Below are 23632 nucleotides of genomic sequence, written 5' to 3' on the forward strand. Positions count from 1 at the left end.
ATTTGCAAAATGACAGGGGCTCATTGTTATATTCGATATCAATGGTCCTCATCTCCACATATACAGCCAGGCCTTAATGGCTGGCCAGACTTTCTACCAGTCCAGCACCGATTTATCTTCAGTCCTGGGAAGGTTCTGAGTGACTGAGATGCAGAGATTTGGGGGAGAATTCACCAGCCACGTTGGTGGTCCACGCCTGGAAACTTCAGGGACTGAGGAGCACAAGGAATGGCCACAATAGTGTTCAGGTGTGTCCATAGTATATTTGGGGTCTGCAGTAATATGAAGGGTGTTCTGTGGCATAATTACCGCTTGCTGCCTGGCATTGCACACATATATGGGACCATATGCTCCCTACTGTAAATGATATGAATATTAGAAGGTGTGTGTGATCAAAGGGTCGATAGTCTGTAAGTCGACCACAAAAAGTTGACAGGCACAAGAGATCGACATGCCGACATTGACAAGCGGTCAACAGGTGATAAGGTTGACACATCGACGTTTCACGTGTCGACCTTTTCTTTGTCGACATTCTGCTTATGTCAACCTTTTTTTCAATGTCTACCTAAAGATCATTATTCAGACCTCTTGGGGAATATTTACTAAAGATCGATTTTGATCGATGTTGGGTCGAAGTTGATCGATTGCAAAATCGCTCTTATTCGATATTGGGCTTTCACTGCTCCAAAAAAATAAATAAAATAAACACATTTACTGACAGATTCATTTTTTTTTATATATTTACTTTTAAATGTAAGTAAATGTATGTTGCAGCCCTGGAGCTTCTGCCCAGATCACTAATGCCTTTGTTCCGTGCATACCTGCAGAATGCACCTCCGGCAGAATTGCACCAGCAATGTGACAGATGCCCCCCCCCCCCCCCTGCAGAATTGCACCAGCAATGTGACAGATGCACCCCTTGCAGAATTGCATTAGCAATGTGACAGATGCCCCCCCCCCCCCCCTGCAGAATTGCATTAGCAATGTAACAGATGCCCCCCATGCAGAATTGCACCAGCAATGTAACATATGCCCCCTTGCAGATTTGCACCAGCTATGTAACAGATGCACCCCTGCAGAATGCACCCCTGGCAGAATTGCACCAGCATTGTGACAGATGTACCCCATGCAGAACTACACCAGCAATGTAACAGATGCACCCCCTGCAGAACTGCACCAGCAATGTGACAGATGCGGCCAGTACAGAACTGCACCAGCAACAACGTAACAATAACCTGCGCTTGCTGCACCAGGGGTAGAGAGATAGAAGACAGATAAATATATATAGAGATGGCCCCTCCCCGGGGCGGGGCCAGGGAGGGGAGGATCTGTGTGTGACTATTGCACTGGGTAGAAGCTGACACACATCCAGCGAGCAGCAGCCGAGGTGTGCACACAGTGTCCGGCTCCCAGGCAGCAGCAATCACCACTTAGCCGGCAGCAGCAGCAGTAGGGGATCAAGCATTCTTCTCGGGCCCTCCCGCACTGGAATTATTACCAACATGGATTGAAAGTTATTTGGCTTCAACTTTTTTTTTATTGTCTGCTTGTGTTGGGATCTGTTACAGTTTTCTGGTTTTTGTGGCTTCATGGAGTGACCCCCGGGCTCTGACACCCATCTACAAAGTCCAATCTGGGAGTGGAGTTGAGGGGGGGATCTCTCTCTCTCTCTCTCCTGGGATCTTACCACCTACCATCGGGGCTGCTTTTGCACCTCTGCGGATGTTACTGGGAACCATGAACTTTCTGGTTTCTTGGCTCAACTGGGGCTTGCCGGTACTGGTCTATATATACACTGCCCAGGTAAGAGCAGCTTCCCCCAAGTCACTCAAGGTTACCTTTAGGGGGTGCAAAGGAGATCAACCCCCAGCCTTGGCTCCTGGAGAGGTGGGGGGTATCAGCCTGGGGGGTATATACCCACTTAGCAGGATGGTGCTCGATCCAGGAGCAAAGGATCCAATTAGGGGACGGATATGGGGTGAGCAGGCATGTGACCTGCTACAATGTAGCACTTGGTTATGCACAACTGTATGAATGAAGTTTCCCTGTTCTGCATGCCCTCTGTATTCTGCTTCTTCCCATCCTGGGCACCTACCCCTATCCCATCCTGGGCACCTACCCCTAGATCCCCCCAGCTAAGAAATGCCCATGATTACATACAATGCATTCTAGGTGGGCACGATAATCCTGCCATCAGCAGTCACATCACATCATTCAGGACAAGGGGGTCAGTGTTCTTTCTTCTCAGTAGTCCGTGCCCAGTGACAGCCGGGGGGAGCACGTGTGATTGTCTCTGACTTGGTGGGTGCGCTGGACACGCTGTCACATATGGCAGCGGGCACCGAGCACCCTATTGTATGCGCAGGTGGAACAGTGTGACTGTGTGACCGGACTGCTAATGGGTCATTCTGACGACAGAGATCAGTAGGCCGGCTTGGGAAGCGGCTCAGGCTGCACGTAGACTTTTTTCCCCCTAATGTAAAGCAGCCTGGAGACTAAAAGGCTTTAAATCTCTTTCATGTGACTGGTAACAGCTTTCCCCCCTTCATTTCTTCTTTGCACATTGGCAGCAGTTACTAGGCCCCAGTCCATGCTGTGACTTGGAAATGCCCTTGAAGAAGGTAGAGAGGGGGCACTCTTGAGAACAGGGCTTGGATTTGGGAAGGGACCTTGTGCTTTTTTTTTTTTTTAACCAGTCAGCCTAATTGTTTTTCCAGCATTTACAGTTACAAAGCTCAACTAATGATTGTGGTAAGACAGGCGGAGTAATAGATTTTAACTGTTACTCTTCCAGACCCACTAACCAGGTGTGCTGCTCACCTGTCTGCCTGATACAAGCACAACCTGGCTCCAAAGAGTCTTTAATCTCATCAATGGTACACTACAGGGGGGCTTCCAGTGCACCCTGCGTCCCCTGACCTGTGATCAGTCCCATGTATGACATTGCATGACCCAGGGCAGTCCCTCTCTGGGCAATGCTTGCCACAATTGTCTGCTTCAGGAAGAAGCTATTGCACCTAATTGCTGGTGCCGAGTCCATAACCTTCCTGCTGCAGGGAACTGTCCTGGGTTCGGGAGGGAACCCCCTGACTAGTTAACTTTCAGTTTGAGAGGCAGAATTCTGCTGAATCTTAAGAATCCGCTGCTGGTTTTCCAAATCACTGCTCTATACAGTTGCTGTAAAGAGTGATTGTCCAGAATGGGATCTGGAAAACCTGGAATGGACTTTCACCACAAATTCTATACATGAGTTCAGTATAAAAAAAAAATGCACTTTTTTAATCTGTATAGTAATAGTAGAATTTAAAATATTTTGTCCTCAGGGAGAGTAGTCACACATTTTCTTTAAGTGCTACAAATGTAGTATTTGCTATGTGGTCGTTAGAGGGTTAATATTCCTTTTTAATGTACTTCGCCACTTTGTTCTTTTATTTTAATTACTCTGGGCTATAAATGTATAGAGTGGGGGGACGGACAGAAATTAGTTAGTTAATTAGGACAGTTAATATTGGTACATTAAATTGTCATAAATCATTGGCTTTCTATCATAATCATTAAAGACCTGTTGAATCCCCCCTACCTAGCACAGGCTAGGACCCCTTACTTTGTGGAACACACTCTTGTATAACTATAACATGTGCCCAGCGCTTCATGTGATTCCATCAATGAAAATCATCTTGCGGATCTCACAATTGGTGTAAAAGAGTCTTCCGAGGTCCCAAGTGGCTGATTCCCTTTCCAGACCACAGTACGTCTAGCGGGGAGAGTGGATGGCTACGCCGTGTGACCGCTACGTAATATAGTCCGTGGTTGTGCCCTAAGTCAATGCATCTACTGTATAGGCAAAAATGCCATAGTGTAATGATACTTTATTATACTGAACTGTATTCTCTGCATTAAAGCCCATAATTTAAACATGTAATCCATTATACAACAGCGCTGGTCTTTGTTTGGGGGGTGGACATTGTTTAACCTGATCTCCGAGGTAGAATTCTTGGGATCTTGTAACTCATTAGTACATATGTGTGATCTATATGTGTGATGTATAGTTCTCCTGTAGGATAAACTTCTCCCTCCTTAGTGCAGTGTGTGTCACTTAAATGTCCTGTATAGTCACCTAAACTTTGTATTCTGCCCAATGTTACCTGCTGGCACGGCCGGCGCAGGATCAAGTGGCGAATGCATGCTTTGTGGGTGAGATGCCAGCTTTACTGCAAGGGAAAAGGTCAGGTTACGGGTACTGCGGCTTCTCTGTAGGGTCTGGCTGTCCCTGCCATGGTATGACTGATGCGGACTGAAAGAACAGGCAGGACCCATAGTTTTAGGATTATCCCTGGAAGGGTCTCCTCCTGCCCATTCTAGGACACTTGAATAGTTATATCCTACTGCTACAAACCATCAAGGTCTTATTGCTTGGCAGCAAACAGGAATTCTCTCCAAATGCACTGGTTTTATTTCTAAAATACCCGCACGCATAGTGCCACCGTGCCCGCTTGTCTTAATGCACATAACGAGCAGCCTGGAGCCTTAACCCATTGTCTGCCAAGGGAACTTGTCAAAATAGGTGTGAAAAATGCCAAGCAAACATCGCAATGTTCTGTAATGTTTACCGTATACAAGACATATAATCTTTTTTTTACACCTTTTTTGTTTAAATTTGAATTAATATAACAAATGTGGGCGACGCTGTCATTGTTAGCGGATATTTTGTGCATCTCTCACAGATGTTGGCTCTTAAAGGGTTAAGTACTTTCAGCATAGGGTTAATACCCAGTGATTAGCCGGATCCCAGCATTTTGATAGGGATCTGTGTTGCAGCTCTGCTGTGAAGCGAATCCTGTGACTACAGCAGTGTGCGGGACTTCTGCACTTCCAGCGGGCATCCTGAGCCATCTCTGCCGCCCTCTGGTTTTTCTTGCGGTTTGGGATTTCTCTGATTTTTGGTTGGGCGGTTGCCAGACAGTATATTTTAGTTTCTTGTAAGCATTGATTTTATTGGCCGCACTGGAGAACGTGTGAGAAACTGCCGGATTGGACTGCAGCAGCCGATTCGAATATCCTACCCTACGCATATGCTTGGTTTTATTCAGAAGTGCAGTTAGGGGAAGGATTTGGGATAAATGGGCGGATGAGACGGTGGCTGGTCTTCCATGCCCAGCTGTTGTACTTTCTCATCCAGAAACCGGCCTACATTCTCAGGGAAGAATGAGAATCTGATTGTATAGGAGCTAGCCTAGGCCTTTCGCTCTCTCATGTCCAGTGTATTTATACAGTATGTCATGGAGAAGGCTACCTGCTCTCAATGTTTACATCAGCCAGATTATCAAGCAATTTATTGGGGCTCGGCCCTTGCAGACCTCCGTGGGGGGCCCAGTGGATATAACCTGCAATATCTGACAGCTTGGGGGGACCGCTCCTTCTCCATATTGCTTATATTAGACCCGCTTGCGGAAATTCCCTGTTCCTGCAAAGTTCTCCAGCAGAGGAATGTACATGAATGGTGAAATGTTCCGCATAATGGTTTATGAATAGGATTTGGGTGACAAATCAGAGAACTTTTTTTCCTTTTCTTTTTGTAACTGTTGCTACGGCAACAACCGAAGACAGTCTTTAGAAACGAGATGCCTCTCACAATGGCTCCTTATTCGGGTAGTAGGGCCACACTTCCATTCCTTATTGTACATGTTTGATTATATTATATGCTGTATAAGGCCGCACGGGTGGAAAGTTACCAGTATTGTTGCCTATCGGTGCTGGATTCTTGAGTTCGAGTCCATTTACGGGACAGGCTGTCGTGTATGGTCTTCCCACAGTCCAAAAAACATACTGGGAGGTTTATTGGCTGCTGACGGAATGGCCTGCCAGGGTGAGTTTGGGAATTTGGTCTATAAGCCCCTATGAGGCCTGGTCTGGTGGGAGTGACTCTCTGCACAGTGCTGTGTAATGTGATTGGTTTTATAACAATACTTATACTGGGGAGAAGTTCAGCCTAGGTAGAATCTCGCATGACAGCTTCTACTTGTTCATATGTATTGCTGGCTGTGTAGAATGAAGTTGGCCTGTTACACAATGCTCCGGGCTGTGTACGCTGCTCCTGTTATTGCATCCTAGACTTTGGACCCATTAGATCCTATTCTGAAGCTTGCACAGAATTAACATTCAACACGCCGGGCCTACACTGTCCTGTTTGTTTGGTTTTTATGCACAGAGGGCAGGATTGGCGAAACGCAGGTATGCAGCTAGTGGTACAAAGCTTTGTATGTAGGGCCCTGCCACAAGGCAGCTGTCTAGGGGCTTCATAATCTGCAGATGACTCTGAGAGGGGAACATAATGCAGATGGCAGGTGTTGAACTTCTAAGACACACCTGAGGTTCTGGAAAGTGGGTATTGGTGTGTGGGTGCCAGTGGGAAGCAGTAAGCTGATGTTTTGCCTAGGGTTCCGAAAAACTTTACGCCGTATATAGCGCACACATATTCTGCAGCGCTTTACAGAGTATAGTTGAACAATCACATCAGTCCCTGCCCTAGTGGAGCTTACAATCTATGTTCCCTACCACATGTACACGCATACACGGACATTGTGTTGGGAGCCAATTAGCCTACCAGTATATATTTTTGTATTGTGGGAGGAAACCGGAGCACCCAGAGGAAACCCACGCAAGCATGGGGAGAATATACAAGCTCTGCACAGTTATAACCATGATGGGAATCGATCCCATGACCTCAGTGCTGTGAGGCAGTAATGCTAACCATTGCACCCCCTACTGCCCCTAATTGTTACTACCGATGATCCTTGTGTCATATCACTTATATTGACTTAATGACCAGTAATTATAAGACAATCTATGGTGTATTCCAGTGGCGTTATATGAGCAGAATGGTGATTTCCACTATACATAGATCTTTTAGACTCTGCCTTTCTGTTACACACGTGACAGTGAGGGTTAGAAACAGTGCAAGACCAAATAAATGGACTCATGGATTCAATCTGATGTGGTGAGGTTACCAGTGTTATATAGTCAATTTACAGACAGTCAAAATGCTGACGTTTATTATGTCGACATGGTCGAAATGCAGATATTTTAAATGTCGACATGTCAAAAATCGACATGCGATTTTCATGATTTTTTTTTCTTTGAACCTTACTTGTTCCTCACGATCCAAGTGGGCATAGAATTCGATCTATATCTACAATAGTGTGCCGTACGCAGCAGGCCATGCGATACACTTTTACAGTGTCCATGTTGCCCTATGTCGACAGACACCAAAAATATAAATATAATTGTCTTTTTTTCTTTTTTTAACATCATTTTAAATGTCTGCATTTTGACCATGTTGGCAAAATGGATGTCGACAGTTTGAGCATGTCGGCATTTGAATTGTCCCCCAATGCTTGTCGGTATTTTGAATGTCAGTGGGGCAGATGTACTAAGCTCTGCAGAGTGATACAGTACCAACCAGCCCCTGTCATTATTCAAATACAGGCTGTGACATGGTGTTTAGGAGCTGATTGGCCGGTACTCTCTTCACTTTATCGCTCTCTAAAGGCTTAGCACATAAGCTTAGTCGCTCAGATGTAATACTCTGCGCTGCCACCTCTCATGATTGTGTATGTTAATGCAATTAGCAGGAAGATTGCTTACGATGCTTCTACATTTTGATTCCGCAGGGACAGATGTATCCAGCTTCAAAAAGAAGATAAAATGGAGAGTGATTAAACAGCCAGCCAATCAGCTCCTACCTGTCCACTCTGCGCTTTATCACTTTTTTGAAGCCTGATACATCTGGTCCTAAGTCCTATATGGGGACAGCGCAGTTAGCGATTATCCTGTGAGTGTGTCCAGCGCAATGCTTTGGTGTTAGCCGGTAGATGGTTCGATATGGAAGCCATTGCCTGCAGGCAGCGTACTTGCTGTGCTTCCTCTGCCGAACGCAGGTTCTGAATCCTGGTGCATTTCATTATGGGCTCATTTTAATTCGCAGAGATGACTATTTTGCACTTATTTAAGTATACTGTATATTGTGTGTTACAGAAACTATTTTGCGCATAAAGCTACAGTTATTCAATTTTTTTTTTTTTTTTTTTACAAATCTATACATAGGAGATGAGCATGTGAATGTTACAGTGGTAACCAACATATGGTTTTCAGAACCAGTGAGCGAAGCCCAGGAAACTGCAAAGAGTTTTGAGGTTGAACTTGACATTTAAAATCACTACCTGTCCAGTAAAACCATGAGGATGCTTTTAAATCCCCAAAACAGACAAGGAAACTGCTAAGTGTCCCCATATTTCCCTAAAGGGCCTGGGGCAGGAAGTCATGTACTGTATGACTATTGACTCTTAAGGAAGTTGTTGAATATTCATTGTCCTGATAATAATCCTGCTTCCTTTCAGTTGAGGGTTATGGTTTCCTGCAGTCGGAGTCTGCAGGAATATTGGATTTTACCTATCTGGCAGGTATGGCGGGGTGAGGGCAGAGCCGGCTTGTCGGCCTGGCACCTACGCGGGGATCACAAGGTCATAGGAAAATCAACAGAAGCACAAAATCAAATAAACATTGTACACAAGCTGCGAAGGCCAGTGAGGGTGGCCTGTGTCCTCGGAGTAATTCGGAGGGTATAGTGTGTTCTCTCTGTCTGTCCCTGGGATAGCTACAGATTTACCCTCTAAGTGACTCTGCGGTGACCGTTCCTGGGTGTTTCCTATCTTCCTGTAGTTATACCTTATGTATACCGCTCTCTATGATTTACTTACGTTTATCATAAAAATACAAAGGTCCTAAAGAGTTTGCCCAGCTCTGGTTACACCCTTCAATAACATTGCCATGTATGGGGAGGATCCTGTTCTCAATGTATATACAGAAGATAGACTGGACCCGACAACGAAGTTTATAATGTGTGACTGTGGCTCCAGGACGTACGCTTGTTAGTAAGGATGTGAATCATTCCCTATAATCGCGGGTGGGATGACTGTGGCTATAATTGTATCTTCCGATAAGAGTAGTCACTGACTATAGGCGAGGTGTGGATGGGCTCCCCTCAGGTGTGACTGCCTCTTGTACCCCTAGATCCTGACCGGGTGTGGATTACTAGGTCGAGCATGAATGGTGGACAGTAAAAAGGTTGGCACATGGAAAACCTTGACATGCACTAGGTCAATAATGACAAAATATCGACACAAGCAATCGGTCAAGATGGAAAAGGTTAAGGCAGGACGTTAGTTTTTCACGTTTTTTTTTTGGTGTCTTTGACATCTGTCAACACAGACCCTCAAATATCGTAACGGATATGGGTCAATGGGTGGACACATGAAATGGGTCAACAGGGTCAGACACAAGCATTCGATCGACAATGGGAAAGTCAAAATGTTGACATGAGTTTTTTTCACTTTTTTTTTTTTTTTGAGAATTTCAAGTAAGTCGTCATGGACGCCGTATCAGTGTGCCACGTCCCCTCACATGGCACCCTGCGCTGACCATGCTTCAGGTGCATATGTACTAATCCTTGGAGAGTAATGAATTGATGAGGGAGAAAATACCAGCCAGTCAGTTCCTAACTGCCATTTTTCAATCACCGCCTGTAATGTGACTGGTACTTTATCTCTCTCCCAGGTTCTCCCCTGTGTCTCCCTCTCGTCTGCTACAAGTAGACTGTACTTCTGTGTTCTGATGCTTATTTCTTTTCCCCCCAGTTATCCCGGGCGGCCCCCCCACACGAAAGGGAGCAGAAACCCACAGAAGGTAAGGACTGTTCAATGGTTGAAGGCACTTTTGCCGTCCTGTGTCCTGTGAACAGCTGCCCCTACCTAACAACACTATGTAGGGGCCTATTAAGCCGGGTGTAGTCACTGGTGTTCTTTGTCACCTACACAGGGAATACAGAGCACCTGTGTGCTCCATGTGTCTGTCGGAGCCTATTATCTCCAGGTACTGATAAGTGGATGTCGCTGGTGATGGCATAGGTGGGGTGGCGGTCTGGTATGCCGGCGAGCGGTCACCAGCTACGCCGGGCACCAGCGGGTAATTTGACTACCTAGCCTGGCTTACAGTGGGTTCTCTCTCCCGGGCCTGTACGTCTTGCAGTCTGGTGTTGTGCAGTAGAGCCGGAACGCTGTGACATTTTCATAGTACACGCATAAAATGTCTCATTGTGATTTCCCATTATTGCACTGCCTGCAGGTGGTTCAGGATTAGTCAGCCCATTTATTTTAAGCTCCTGATACGTGGGGAGCGTGCAGCAGGGAGGAGGGGGCAGCGGGGTGGTTCTGCGTTCCTCTCCAACCGTGTTACGGTATTGTCAGATAGTCACGACTCCAGCCTCCTTCTACCTAGATCATCGCACGAGACTGACTGAGTTATCACTGAGGCGGGAATGGCTCATCGCCTATTGGCAGTAGTGTGTGTGTGTGTGTGTGTGTTATATATTGTATTCATTCAGTTCCTTCTGCTGTATAATATAATGAACAGCGGCGGTCTGTGAGTGAGGGAGGCCCGATGCAGCCACTACCCTGAGTGTACACTCCATTTATAAAGCAGAGTGAGTGGTGACTACATTTAGATGAGGGTAGCTGCTGTCTAGGCAGATGGTAGAGTAAGGGGACATTTATATGTGTGTGTGTTTGTGTATAATATATTTATGTATATTTATGGCTTCCTAGGGTTTACACTGAAAACGCGGAGAACACTGAGGGGGTAGGGTCGTCTCTCTGCAGCTTCTTGGCTGCGTTTAGCAGAGGGGGAAGGGCTGATCTCCAGCAGCTGCTCTGGTGGTCTCCAGAGTTGGACCACTACTGCCAGAAGGAGACAGGAGCAGGGAAGGAAGGAGGGGAGGGTGTCGGGGAGTTAACTGAGGACTTGCGACAGACTCAGTAGGGGGAGAGGCCTGTGGCCATGTGTATATGTTCTGTGCAGTAATTGTGGCACATGAACAATTGCTCCTTCCTGTATGGAGAATACAGTTGCACGCTCTGGAGATACAGTAGGTTTACGAGGGGCTAATCAATTGGTTCCGCGACAAGTGTTTTCACTCTGGGAGCCTGGAAAAAGGTGGTAATAGGGTGTTGTCAGGGGAGATGGGGGGTGGTGACGGGTCAGCAGTTGTATGGAAGGTCCTGTAACTGCTACTGATAGGGATGCCAGGGCAATTTTTTAAGTGCTTTAGCTGCTAAGCTTTGCGGCCGATGAAGCCGTCTCGCTGCGATGCCGTAACTGCAAGGGAATTTTTTTCGCTAATCCGGACACCATGTGGCTCAACAGTTCCTGACTGGGAGTCTTTGTCCGCCAGCTAAGAAATGCCAGTCTAATTAGTTCTCTCACATGTAACTGGGGACGCACTTACACCAGGAATTACTCTAATAAGCAAAATGCCATTTCTCTGCCTAGCTCTTTTTTTTTTCCTCAACGACCCTCTTCAAGTGCACCTGCTGACAGGGCTCGCTGGGGACTGCGCTCGGGGGCTATACACAGCATACGCGGTGACGCCGTTCTCACGCCTCGCCACTCTCGCTAGATCCTGGTGGTCTGAGAGGGTGGCATTGTGTCAGAAGACTGGTGTCCCCGCTGCATGCAGGCTGCAGGTATACTTTAGAGTGCCAAAGTTTGGTGCTGAGGCTCTAATGCAGGCCTGGACGCTCCAGCGGTTGTGAAACTACACATCCCAGCATGCTCTGCCACAGTTTAGGATTCACTTATAGCAGAACTGCAGCGGGGCATGCTGGGATGGGTAGTTTTGCAACAGCTGGAGATCCGCTGATTGGCCAGGCCTGGTCTAATGCTTGAAACTTTCCCCTCTTTGAAGAGGCGATGTATGCTAGCTTTGAGAGCGATAAAGTGGAGAAGTTACCCATAGCAACCGATAAGCTTCCAACTGTCATTTATTTACCCCAGTCTGGGAAGTGGCAGTTAGAAGCTGATTTAACAAATTCTCTACTTTATCAAAGGTTAGAGAGCGATAAACTGAACATAGATATAGCAGCAGCCAAACAGCTCCTAACTGTCAAACAGCCTGTAACAAGGCCAGTTAGGAGCTGATTTGTTAGTATTTTTATCTCTCTCCATGGCATACCTCCTGTTCTCTCTGGAACTATTGTAGGAGAAATGTACTAAGATGGCAGTTCTATTTCACATGGGATGTTGCTATGGCAACCAATCAGAATCTACTTCTTATTTACTTCGCACCTTCTAGAAGATAGTAGTATCTGATTGGTTGCCCATGGCAACATCCTCATGTGAAATATAACTCCCGTCTTAGTAAATTTCCCCCTGTGTGTCTCATGCGCTCCTCTTTGTTCTGTGCGGTATCCTGACGTGTCCCGCTCTCTCCTTACAGTGGTGATGTTCAGTAAAGTGTACGAGCGCAGCTACTGCCAGGTGCGAGAGGTCTTGGTGGACATCTACCAAGAGTATCCGGACGAGGTGGAGTACATCTTTAAACCGTCCTGCGTGCCGTTGATGAGGTGCGCAGGTTGCTGCCTCGATGAAACCTTGGAGTGTGTACCCACAGACTTTAACAACATCACGATGCAGGTACGTACCGCACTTCAGAAAGTCCCGATTCTCCTAGACGGCAACTGGGGCACAGAGATTAACATTCCAGTACAACTAGGACTGGACTGTGACCAGCCGCCGGCTTACAGCTGACCTAACGCAGCAGTCGCGCCGAGAAGGAGAGGGGGCGCCAAGTTTAGTTTTGATTCGTTCGTAGGATTGGAAACCAATAACGAGTGTGTGTCTCTCTTTCAGGTCGCGAGGATTAAGCCTCATATGAGCAACATATTTGTACACAAAAGCTTCCTGCAGCACAGTCATTGTGAGTGCAGGTAAGGGCCCGCTACGCACAAATTCTTCGCCCTAAGGATTTGCTCTGTTTCCTTCTTTCGCATGTATTTATTTATTTATTTATTCATTTTTCTCTAGGCTAAAGAAAGAAATTAGAGACAAGCAGGAAAAGTAAGTGAACCCTATTCTCATCACTTTTCACGCCATATCCACCGCCTCGAGCGACACCCCTGCCATTAACCCTTCATGCACTGAAAGGGTCTGCGGCTCTCGGACAGTCGTCGTACGACATGTGCGCCAGCCCTGCAGGACGGGGCTAGTCCACAGATCGTCTGGAGCTGGTACGGCCGGAGAGAGGGCAAGACGTTCATTGCAATTGGCCGCAGAGTCCGTTGTATTGTCGCTGATGATCCTCAGTGCACAATAAATCATTGATATGATATATTATAATCTATTAGTCATCCCGTATTAAGCTCATCCTTTTGTCCTGATGTTCTCTGCTTCTCCGACTGTAATGTAGGAGTGAGGTGTACTCGGTGCTTATTATCTGGTTAACATTTGGTGTTGGCTGTTGGTGCATCCAGCGTTTGCAGTGGTGATGGGTTGTGGGTAATTCTAACCTCGGGCTCGAATTACACGCATGTGCTAGTAGAGGAAAAACCGTGCTCCAATTCTACACGGGATTGTAATTTTACTGCTTTTTTTTTATTTTACCTTTGATTTTTGTAGTCGTGTTTCTTTTTATATGTGTTACTCGCCCTTCTACGTGGGCCTTAAATTCTCTCGCCCGTTCACCGTTGCACGCAGTGGTATTGCAGGCTGGATCCTCTTCTTCCTAGTGCAGCCGTAATCTACTGCAGACTGATAAGAACTGTGGCCCCAGCACCCTGACAGCAGCCATCCTCCTCTCTTCCCTGCTGAAATTCGTAGGAAAGGAGGGGGAGGGACGAGCCCAGGGGGATATGGCGAGGGCGTTTTCCTAGACCCTGTCGGGGCCTGTCAACTGGCACCGTTGCAGCAAAAGCTTCCTCCTGAAGCCTGCTCTTGCTGCAGCATGCTTACTAGTCTGCTAGGGGTCCAGGCGAAGCGTTAACCTGTTCATAGTCTGCTAGGGGTCCAGGTGAAGCGTTAACCTGTTCATAGTCTGCGCCGACGTTGTGCACTCAGGAGTTGGCTCTCTGCAAATGTACAGACCCAGCGGCTGGTCATTAGGCTCCGCAGGTAGACACGTCATTTCTGGGTTCTTGGCATTCTGGTTTATCTTACTCCTGTACTTCTATATCACACATGGTCAGGCATTCGTGGCAGAATTGCGTGCGCCATAGTTTAGAAGCCGGGTCCGCTTGACGCAATGCGGTAATTGGCAGTCATTTCTCTGGTCATGCTGTGGCATTTGTAGCGAGACTTACAGCACCCCGTCACCTGCTGAAAGTGTCTGAGCGAGTCTAGGAAACACTACTCCAGTGCACGTCCCACAATGCTCGGCTCCAGGACTGGGAGAGAGAGAGATGTTTTTCCGATTAGGTTTTCTATTAATATCCAGCCACGTGTGGGGAAAGGTCACCTCTGCTGTCCAAGCAGCTTCATAATGAGGCAGACGGAGATGGCACAGGGCTAGGTGTCTGGGCTAACGTTACCAGGGACGGCTCTGTTTGCAGCCCTCTCCTTGGGCTCACAGGCCGTGACGACACCTGGGCACAGCCGACAGAACAGTCACTTTCCTGTTTGTGTACGAGGGGCCTAGTCGGGAAGAAGTTGTGCGGGCTCACAAGCATGTACAAAGGCCTGTGTGTGGTATATGCCCAGTGCCGGACACTCAATCCGACCAGTGCCTGCAGCTGGTACATTGGGGCAGGTTTATTAAGCTTGGTGAAGAGATAAAATGCAAGGTGATAGCGCAGCAGCCAATCAGCACTTACCTGTCCTATTACAGGCTGGGTTTGAAAAATATGACAGGAGCTGATTGGCTGCTGCATTATCAGCTTCCAATGTATCACTTCATCAGGCTTAATAAATCTGCCCCACTGTGTCCTGGTTATGCTCTTGCCATGACATTTACTATGGCCGGATAATGGCAACAATGTGGCATTATATTAAATGCATGCCCAAATGCCCATGGCCACCAATTGGTTGATAGGGGCAACCTCTACACCTTTATATATCTCTAAGTTTTAATACATCCCCCCCCCCCCACTGAGCTCATTGTGTGACCGGTGACTGCCTCGTTGTGTGAGTGGGCGTTGTTATAGCACATGAAAACAATCTTAACACAGACCCGGCCAACCTGTTGTACTACAGCTATTATGGAACCATACATCCCAGAATCCCTTAATATTGAAACCATGTCAGGCCATGCTGGGAGTTGTGGTTTCACAGCAACTGGAGAGCCATGGTTTGGCCAGGCCTGATCGACGCCTTATTTACTCTGTGGCATGGAGTGTTGGACCCCTGGGAATAACATTATTCAACACGGGGGCCATTATAACTCAACAGTAACTGCCGAGTTATTTCTGTAACCATTGACGTGTATATCAGAGTGTTCAACCTGTTCATTGTCAGGTAGAGCGCCGCCCTGCTGGTCTAGAAACCCATTCTGACATTTGTAGTCGCTTCCTAGATAGCATTGCTGCTTTTCTAGCATCATTACACACAGCATTACCCCCCCCCCCCCGCTGTCAATGTAGACCCCCACCACCACCACCACCCATTTGTGCTCTACTTTCTCCCGTTTTCTGCCCTTTCTCTCTGTCTCTCGCTCTTTGTTTATTTTTTTTCTTCCAGAAAAGCAAAACGAGGGAAGGGCCTTAAACGAAAGCGCAAGAAAATCCGGTACAAATCACAGCGCTTGTACGTTTGTATCGTGTGCTCACTAAAAATGCCCCAAATGAATCTGGCATTGCACCATATCACTCCATAAATTAATCCCATTAATCTAATTGTGTGGCTTGCGGGTTGGTGTCGTTGAGTAATCGTCCATTTGGTCTTGGTGGCGGGGGGAGCAGAGGTGCCTTTATTCTCTTAATGTCATCATGAGACGTACTGTAATTACTCGGTTCTGCGGTTATACTGTAGCTAGAGAGAGACTAAAGGCTGGTTTTAATTATCCACAGTGTTAAGCGTGGTAGCCTCAGGACATTACGCCCGGGGCTATTCAATTTACATTTTCCAAGTGCACTTAATGTCCCACTTACGTGCTTTAACCCATAGTCTGGCCGAAGAACCCACAGCTACTGGATGGTTTCCTGCACCTTCATGAAGGGCATTTACGAGATCTACTGTCCTATCCCCAGCAGATTAATTAGCCTGCGTAATTAACCATGGATTATTGAATCCAGCCCTAATGATTAAGTTGACATTAATTACTAGAAGATCGCATTTCGGAGGGATGCGGGAAGCGTTGGGTCCATCGCTTGCTGTGACCGCCTTTTATGTTCATCAGTTATGGGACCATAAACAAACATCGGTGGTGATGTGAAGAAGGTTATGGCGTCATGTGCTGGCTTTGACCCTCGGTTTTCTGCAGCCTGTTTTACTAGCAATACAGGGCCGGATTGCCTCTCTGCCTTGCCGGATCTCATGATTACATTGCATGAGGATGTGGTGCGAGGGCGACTTGGTGGTGGGGTGCTCGCTTCATTCTCAGCACGTCTGCCTGGTAGTTACTGTATGTGAGACTGGTGGCCGTCTGTTTGCCCCACTGATCCATCTATGTTTATGAATTTGGTTTTGCTGTAATCGCCATAGATGTCAGAATTTAACAGGGTTTGCCGCACTCATTCTGTTCCGGTATGCTCACTGGTCCAGTTGTTGCCTGACCACAGATGCTGGACACCAGATCTGAAATGTTGCTGGTTATTAGCAATGCCGCCAAAATGTGGCGTATTGTCCCAGTGCACATTCATCATGACTTAGGAGTATATTTACTAAAAATGTAAAGCGGTCCTATTGCCCAACGCAACCAATCATATCTGTCTATCATTTCTCTATTGCATCCTAGAAAATGAAAAACCGAATCTGAATGATTGCTATCATTAACTCAATTTACCACTTAGAATCTGTAGATTACCCTTATATAGGGCGAGTGTCATAACCTACAAGTTGCAGGCACCCTTGAGATTTAAAAAGGGATCGGGTCTATGTACTAAGCCTGGTGGCGAGGTTTAGTACAATCCGAGCTACTCAAGTGCAGGATCCTGGCTGAACTAGGATGCTTTTTTATTTATTTTTTAAAGTGGCTTTTAATATACTGCCCCTTTAAAAAAAAAAAAAAAAACACTTTATAGTTCGGTGGGATTGTATTACGTCCTGGAGCCATTTTCCAACTTTACTTTGAAGCTCATTCATCGATAAATTGTGTTCCAGCCAATCCGCTCCAAACTAACATGTTACAGGCTGTGTTTGAAAAATGACAGTTGGTTTGGAGCGGGTTGGTTGAAACTACACCTCAGTCCACTTTGCCTTTCTCTAAGGCTTAGTAAATAGACCCCAATAGTTCAACAGGCCAAACCAACCTGGCCATTACATTTAGCCCCATTCCTGCAGATGTATCTGCTTCACTTTGGGTTCTACAACTGCTTCCTTAAATTTTGTGATGTGGGCAAGCTGGTAGCCCTGAACTCATAATTAGCATTTCGAGCTTAAGGCAATCTCTCATCCATGTGCGGTTTTCTAATAACTGCAGAGAAAGAAGAACGAGAGTTGGAGGCAAAATGACCCAAATGGAGGCAGCCATCTTTTACTCTACTGGTTATTTCCACTATGCTACATTACGGCGTTAATTATAATCTTATTAACCGTATTATAGTGGCACGTTCACTGGTGACACATCTATATGTTTGCTCTTCTTTCTACTCTTATTTCGAACTACTGCATTTGGAAGGCTTGATGAAAAACGAAAAAAATATATATATCTTAAATCGCCTAAATTTATCCAATTGAACCTTCTAGACACCTAACACATTGATTTATTCTAAAATGTGCTTTTAACACCATTAGGCCAAGATATTTTTTACCTTTAACATTTGGCTCAAAGCATGATGCACCTTCCAAATGCAATGTCTAGCTTACTAACGCTACGCAATGTCTTGCTTCCTCTCGGTGGCTAGTAATCAAGTGGTCTACACATGGGCAGTGGTCACCAACTATCTATAGATTCCTAAGGCTGGGTGATAACTTAGAAGCTAAGCCTGGTGGTTGCCCTTGGAGTTGCGTTTCCGTATTTTATGGTAACGCCTCCCTCTGGTTTGTTATGAGTCAGGGTGACTACTGAAAGGGAGATGTTCTGCTTTTATATCCGCTAGGATGGGAGCTGTAGAAGCAGGCCAAGCCAGTGGTCACCCTGGCGTGTTGGGGGGTTGGAGGGGTTTGCTTGTATTGTGTTCAGGAGTAATGCATGTTGACATTTCTCTTGCTAATGCGCTGTAGCTTAGAACTCTTTTGTTTTTTCCTTTTGCTTTTTGCAGTCCTTGCGAGCCTTGCACAGACACAGAGAGGAGAAAACACTTGTTTGTCCAAGACCCCCAGACCTGTAAATGTTCCTGTAAAAACACAGACTCGCGTTGTAAAACGAGGCAGCTTGAGTTAAACGAAAGGACATGCAGGTTGGTTTTTCACTTATGTGGGGGGGGGGGGGGGATTAAATGCAATAAAACGATGACCCTACTGCATACCGGGGGCCTGAGATTCTGTCTTCAAAGTTGGCGCTGTGTACCTACAACTCTGTTTTCAATGTTCTCTGCTCATCCTCTTTTGTGCTTCATGTCCCTAGAATAATTCTCCACACCCATTGCACTTCTTCGGGGGGCAGGGGTGAGTGATGAATAGCCCTTATTGGAGGACAGTGACTTCTCAGCTAGACTATGAGGGCAGTTGGTGATCTTCTTTGTAGATACTAGTAGTCGCCCCATTACCCACATGACCGAGCTCACGGGCTGTAGAAGTTGGTCATACTCGGTATGTGTATTGGGCCTTGGTTAGGTGTGAAAAGTAGCCCACTGTCCCGCCAGCCTGCCTCAACAAGGGTGGCCACATATACTGTGGAAATGCCATCTTAAAACTTTGTGCAGATTGTGGAACATCCTTGATTATTTTATTTTTTTGTAGTTTCCCATGTTTTTGTATATATCAGGTCTTGTAATCCGGGAGGACAGGTGTTCTCTACAGCCCCCCTGTTCTAAATGCATCTGTGTAGTAACATTAAGATGATAACCCAGTCAAGGCCTTTTACAGTGTGTTCTTTCTGTGTTCTCAGGGTGACTGGAGGTGTAGAACGCCTCAGTTCCTCATTATACATAGTGTTTCAGCTGTATTGATATAGGTCACCCAATTAGAGCAGTATGTTGTGTTTCACTAGGAGGGGCAAGAAGCCTAGTCCAGCTATATGGGGCCCCCTTTTCTGCTGACCTCGCTCATTAACATGTGCCCTGCCACATCTGTGCAGCAAAGTAAGTTACCCCAAATAACCCTTGTTTCTATCCTGGTTGCTTTTCCGTTACTTTTCCTTATACGTTTTGCCAGAGATGTTGCGGCATCTTTGGAAGGGATGGAATATATTCATGTTAAATGCAATAAGAATACATGGCTGAAATGTTTTGTAATGGTCTCCCAGGTCACCTCTCAAATGTCCAATAAATAATGAACAGTTGGGCGGTGATCACTGCAGCTGGGGTTTGGGGCATGAGCGCGATATGGATGTCCCCAATTATGATGTTTGAGCCATACAGCGCTGCTGAGAGGGCTAATTGTAGCCAGCAAGTGCCGGGTAGAATCGCAGACTAGATAATGTAATATTGATTCATCTGCATTCTCCGGCATGTCTGTGTTCATCGCGTGTTGCGATAAGTCATAAGGACTCTGTGCTAGCCCAGTGTTTTCTGCCAAGCGTTGACCCGAGTGTAATATGTCAACCAGAAATTACTTTCTAGTCATTGATTTTAGCATGAGCACATTCCTCCTGTCCAATTTAAGGAGCGCCGCAGTCCACTTCTTCCCAGAAATGACCCTGCACACATTATAGAAAAGACTTCCAAACCTTTCCTGTTGGAAAGGACTGATGTACAAATGTTCATTTTCTAAAAATAAAGAGCTGTCTGGTGCTTGTTGTTTATAAAATAAGAATATTATTATTATTTTTTTTATGTATTTTTATTTTTTTGTGTGAAATTATTTTTATTAATAATAATAATAATATAAAATATAAAAATAGTAATAAAAGAATTACAAATTAAATGTAATGGTATTAAAATTTTAAATGTTTTTTTTTGTTTTATTGTTATAATTGTATTTATTATTATTAATAACAAAACTAAAACCAACATCAACAAAAAATAATTAAAAATTTAAATACTATTTTTATTAGAATATAACAATGGTAATAAAATAATAAAAAATAAAATATAATAGTGTTTGAATTTTTAATTTTTTATTGTTAGAATTGTATTATTTATTATTAATAACAAAACTAAAACAAACAACCCAAAAAAATCATTTAAAATTTAAATACCATTAGATTTTATGTTTTTTTTATTTTATTTATTACCATTGTTATATACTATTTTTTTTAATTATTATTTTTCTTTAATTCTGTCTCCTTATTATGACATTTCCCGAAAACGCTTCTGGGCCTAGTTCAATAACGAGAGGGCTTATAGAAAATTACCAGCATTCTCCTAGTGTATATTGTAGAGAGGACAGTACGTAAATGTAGGGAGGTTTTTATTAGTTATAGTTTTATATGCGTGACTGGTCCGTTTGATGTAACTCAATGTATAGCCTGGTGTATACAATCCATTCGGCATGGTGATAGAACATTTTTCTCCGTATTCTCTATTGTCACTTCAGTAAAATCTAGAGAAATATGTATCTGTCACTAAATGTTTTTTTTTTCTCTTCCCCTCCTCTCCATTATGTCTAGATGTGAAAAACCACGGCGGTGAAACAGGGGAGAGTCTCCCGAGATGAGACAAGATGGAGTAAATATGAAGGATCGAAATCTCCGCACAGCACTTTGTTTTTCATGCATTCCGTGTCCCTCAGGAGGGGAAGAATAGCGCCGTCATTCAGTAAAATGCTATATCTCCTTATCTTTAACAAATTTGATGCTGCTACACACCAAGAGCCAGAACAGCGGGGGTCATATCTCTTTTCCGGATTCTTATAAATATATTATTATAATAAGTAAATATAGATATAAATATATATATATATATTTGTGTATATATATTGGTTATTATTATTTTTTAAACTGACGTACGTGGGGTACAGCCACTCACTCAGCTGAGGCTAACCTCTAATAATATTAATTTTTATTTTTTTTCTGGATTGTAACCTGTTGTCGCTATATCTCTGCTAAGCCCATTCTTACCTGGCAAAGTTCAGATCAAAGGTCAAAGAATCCCTGCTGAGATTTTCTGGAATCATGCAACTGCAAAATTCGATCCTTCATAAAACATGCCCCACGCCCCCTCCAGGCAAAAAAAGACTTTGAGCAAATGGAGACTGAGCAGTGTTGGATGTTGGCCTTGTCCCATTCTGGAGGAACTTTTTGTGACATTTCACCACCACGCTGGTGTGTGTATGGATTTGGGCATGTTCTCCATTTTCACAAAACCTCGAATGACTTTGTTTCCGATGGACGCTTTCATCTTATTGTTAGCCAAAAAAAAAACCCCAACAACTTCTTAACGATGTGACCTATTGGCTCCATATTGTCAGGCATACGCTGAGCCAGTACCGCTGGTATTTCTGTGGTCTTAATGCAACAATTGAAGCCCAAGATCTCCTAGGAGCAAAGACTGAGTCTTGACCAAAATCCAGGAGGTCACAAGAGGAACGGTTCCGGATTAGACCTGGCCTCATGTTTAGAACCCATTGGGACAGTGCGCAATCAGCAAATAACATGAACTCTTAGACATTTTGAGAAAATTACTTACCCCAGTGAGGAGACTCACTCATAATGAGTGGAAACGTCTATAATAAGAGTAATGCTCACTCATACTGAGTGCAGCTTGCTCTTTAATGATTGAGACTTGTTTATGTTGAGTGAGACTGCCTTCCAGTGGGAGAATGGTTCCCCACCCCACCCACCCAAATCACAGAACCAGGACTGGCTTAGCGTGTCTGAGAACCTGAAAGTGGCACGGCTATCTAAATCTAACCATGAGTCCTGAGGCTGCGGCTTGTGGGCATCACTGGAGTCTTTAGGACGTATTCACTACTATAGCCTTGATCATGTAACTCATGTATACAGACACAAACACACCTGTTCTAAGGTTCCACGTGCCTTGCAGCCTAGTAACGAGTGAGGCTCTTGCTTCTGCACCAAGAGACCCTGAAATATGTTTAAAGGACTAGAGTGCCGATGAAAGATTAAGTTATGATCATGACACAAATAAAGGGTTTGTCCCTGTATAAAGGACTTTGTTCCTTTGCTGCTAGACTGTGTTAGAATGGACACCCCGTGTAAACGGCTAAGTTGTCTGGGAACTTCTCTTTTTTTTTTTTTTTCACCGGGGTTACATTTGTATCTGTGTGGATGTGTAAGTGCGGTGATCAGTGTTACCCCAATTCAAAGCAAGGAAGCTTACAAGTGGTCGTGTGGTTGGTAAGCCCCAGGAAGTGTAACGTGATTCAATCACTGCGCATCCCATACAAAGAGAATGAGCAGAGCCCCTTACTTCCTAGTGCCAAATACAGACACGGGGTTACTATACGATTAGTCATGTACAGTAAGTGCCTTTCTTGGATGTAAAGCTACTGATAACCCCAAATCTTGGCTAGGGAAGGTCCTGGCCTATTTGTCCCGAGCCTCAACTGATGCACAGAACAGAGGGAGTTTAGTTCCATATATTTTGGCTCTCACCATAGTGTTATAATGTCAGTGTCGTCCCTCCGTTGTGTGTGTATATATATAGTCCCATCATATCCCAGCTCTGTGCTCGGATGGTAATTCGTCCTCAGCGGAAGCTGTAGTGTGTGTTTGTGAGTACGTGGGTGGGCAAACAAGTCACCGCAAAGTTCTATTTAATGTCCCATTTGTCAAACCTAATGAACTAAGACGAGAATGGGAGGCTACAGTATTTCTTATGTTATATTTAAAGTAATTTATGAAAAAGAAAAAAATACATGAATTGTCCAATGTTTTTAACCGTTTCCTGTGGTGGTCTTTTAATTTCCTCCTTACCGGGCAAGCCGGTTCTACTGCTGCAGAATTGGGTGGGGTGGTCACTTATGGTCTGGGCCAGAACGTCTATCTCTATCTCTTTGTCCCAACCATTCATGTTCACATGGTCATTCTGATATCTATACTCAAGCAGCCGGGATACTCGGAACGCTAGCTCTCCATGAACTGGGTTCTCGGACATCCATCTTTTTGTACTACAGCATAATCTACTGCATCTGCTGATTTGCTTCCTGTACCAATGGGAGTATTGTATAATGTTTTTGAATGTTCCTCTGGTACAGTAATCCGTGGCCCCCAATTGTCATGCATCTACAAGCCCCAACATGCCCAGTCCTTCTGTGCCTTGTAGTTCAACCATAACTCGAGAACCACATATTTCCAAACTTTGCACTAGAGAAAGGGTAACTATGCAGCAGTGGAAGGTTTCAGGTGTTGCTTGTATCCTTGCAGGTAGGATGATCAGTGTGTGTCTCAAGAAGTATCTTGCCACTTTTTTCTGGGCTGCCTGGCCTGTGGAACCCATCACCGTCCTAGAGCAATGTATAATCAGTACATTTGTATGTATGATTCCCTTACCCAAAGGCCGCTTGACTGCAAAAAAAACAATTATTCAAAGGCGAAAAGGTCGGATTGGCAGTATTTATTTATTTATTTATTTGATAAATAGCGTACTGT

At 45.0% G+C, this 23632-nt stretch overlaps 1 protein-coding gene across 9 annotated transcripts; it reads left to right on the top strand.

Moving 5' to 3' along the window:
- Positions 1-1349: 1349 nt before the first annotated feature.
- Positions 1350-22916, top strand: VEGFA (vascular endothelial growth factor A). 9 transcript variants are annotated; one of them, XM_083175450.1, is made up of 9 exons: positions 1350-1803; positions 9693-9741; positions 12329-12525; positions 12742-12818; positions 12916-12948; positions 15559-15624; positions 18240-18377; positions 19130-19220; positions 20690-22916. In XM_083175450.1, exons 1-8 carry the CDS (start codon positions 1723-1725, stop codon positions 19176-19178), a joined length of 690 nt encoding a protein of 229 aa, XP_083031576.1. In that variant the 5' UTR covers positions 1350-1722; the 3' UTR covers positions 19179-19220; positions 20690-22916. The 9 variants fall into 9 exon arrangements, with proteins under 9 accessions (XP_083031576.1, XP_083031577.1, XP_083031578.1 ...); XM_083175451.1 differs by having other exon boundaries at positions 15559-15606; XM_083175459.1 differs by lacking the exon at positions 1350-1803 and adding an exon at positions 4854-5649.
- The last annotated feature ends 716 nt before the right edge of the window (positions 22917-23632 follow it).

This window comes from Crinia signifera, chromosome 3 (genome assembly GCF_055691185.1).
Source record: "Crinia signifera chromosome 3, ASM5569118v1, whole genome shotgun sequence".
Classification (NCBI taxonomy): domain Eukaryota; kingdom Metazoa; phylum Chordata; class Amphibia; order Anura; family Myobatrachidae; genus Crinia; species Crinia signifera.

What these genes read in the sequence shown, in the direction of transcription:
- VEGFA (XM_083175450.1), top strand. Translation starts at nt 1,723, where the DNA reads ATGTTACTGGGAACCATGAACTTTCTGGTTTCTTGGCTCAACTGGGGC. An exon ending in GGAGCAGAAACCCACAGAAG is followed by an intron (nt 9,742 to 12,328) that starts GTAAGGACTGTT and finishes CTCTCCTTACAG; the next exon opens with TGGTGATGTTCAGTAAAGTG. An exon ending in CACAGTCATTGTGAGTGCAG is followed by an intron (nt 12,819 to 12,915) that starts GTAAGGGCCCGC and finishes ATTTTTCTCTAG; the next exon opens with GCTAAAGAAAGAAATTAGAG.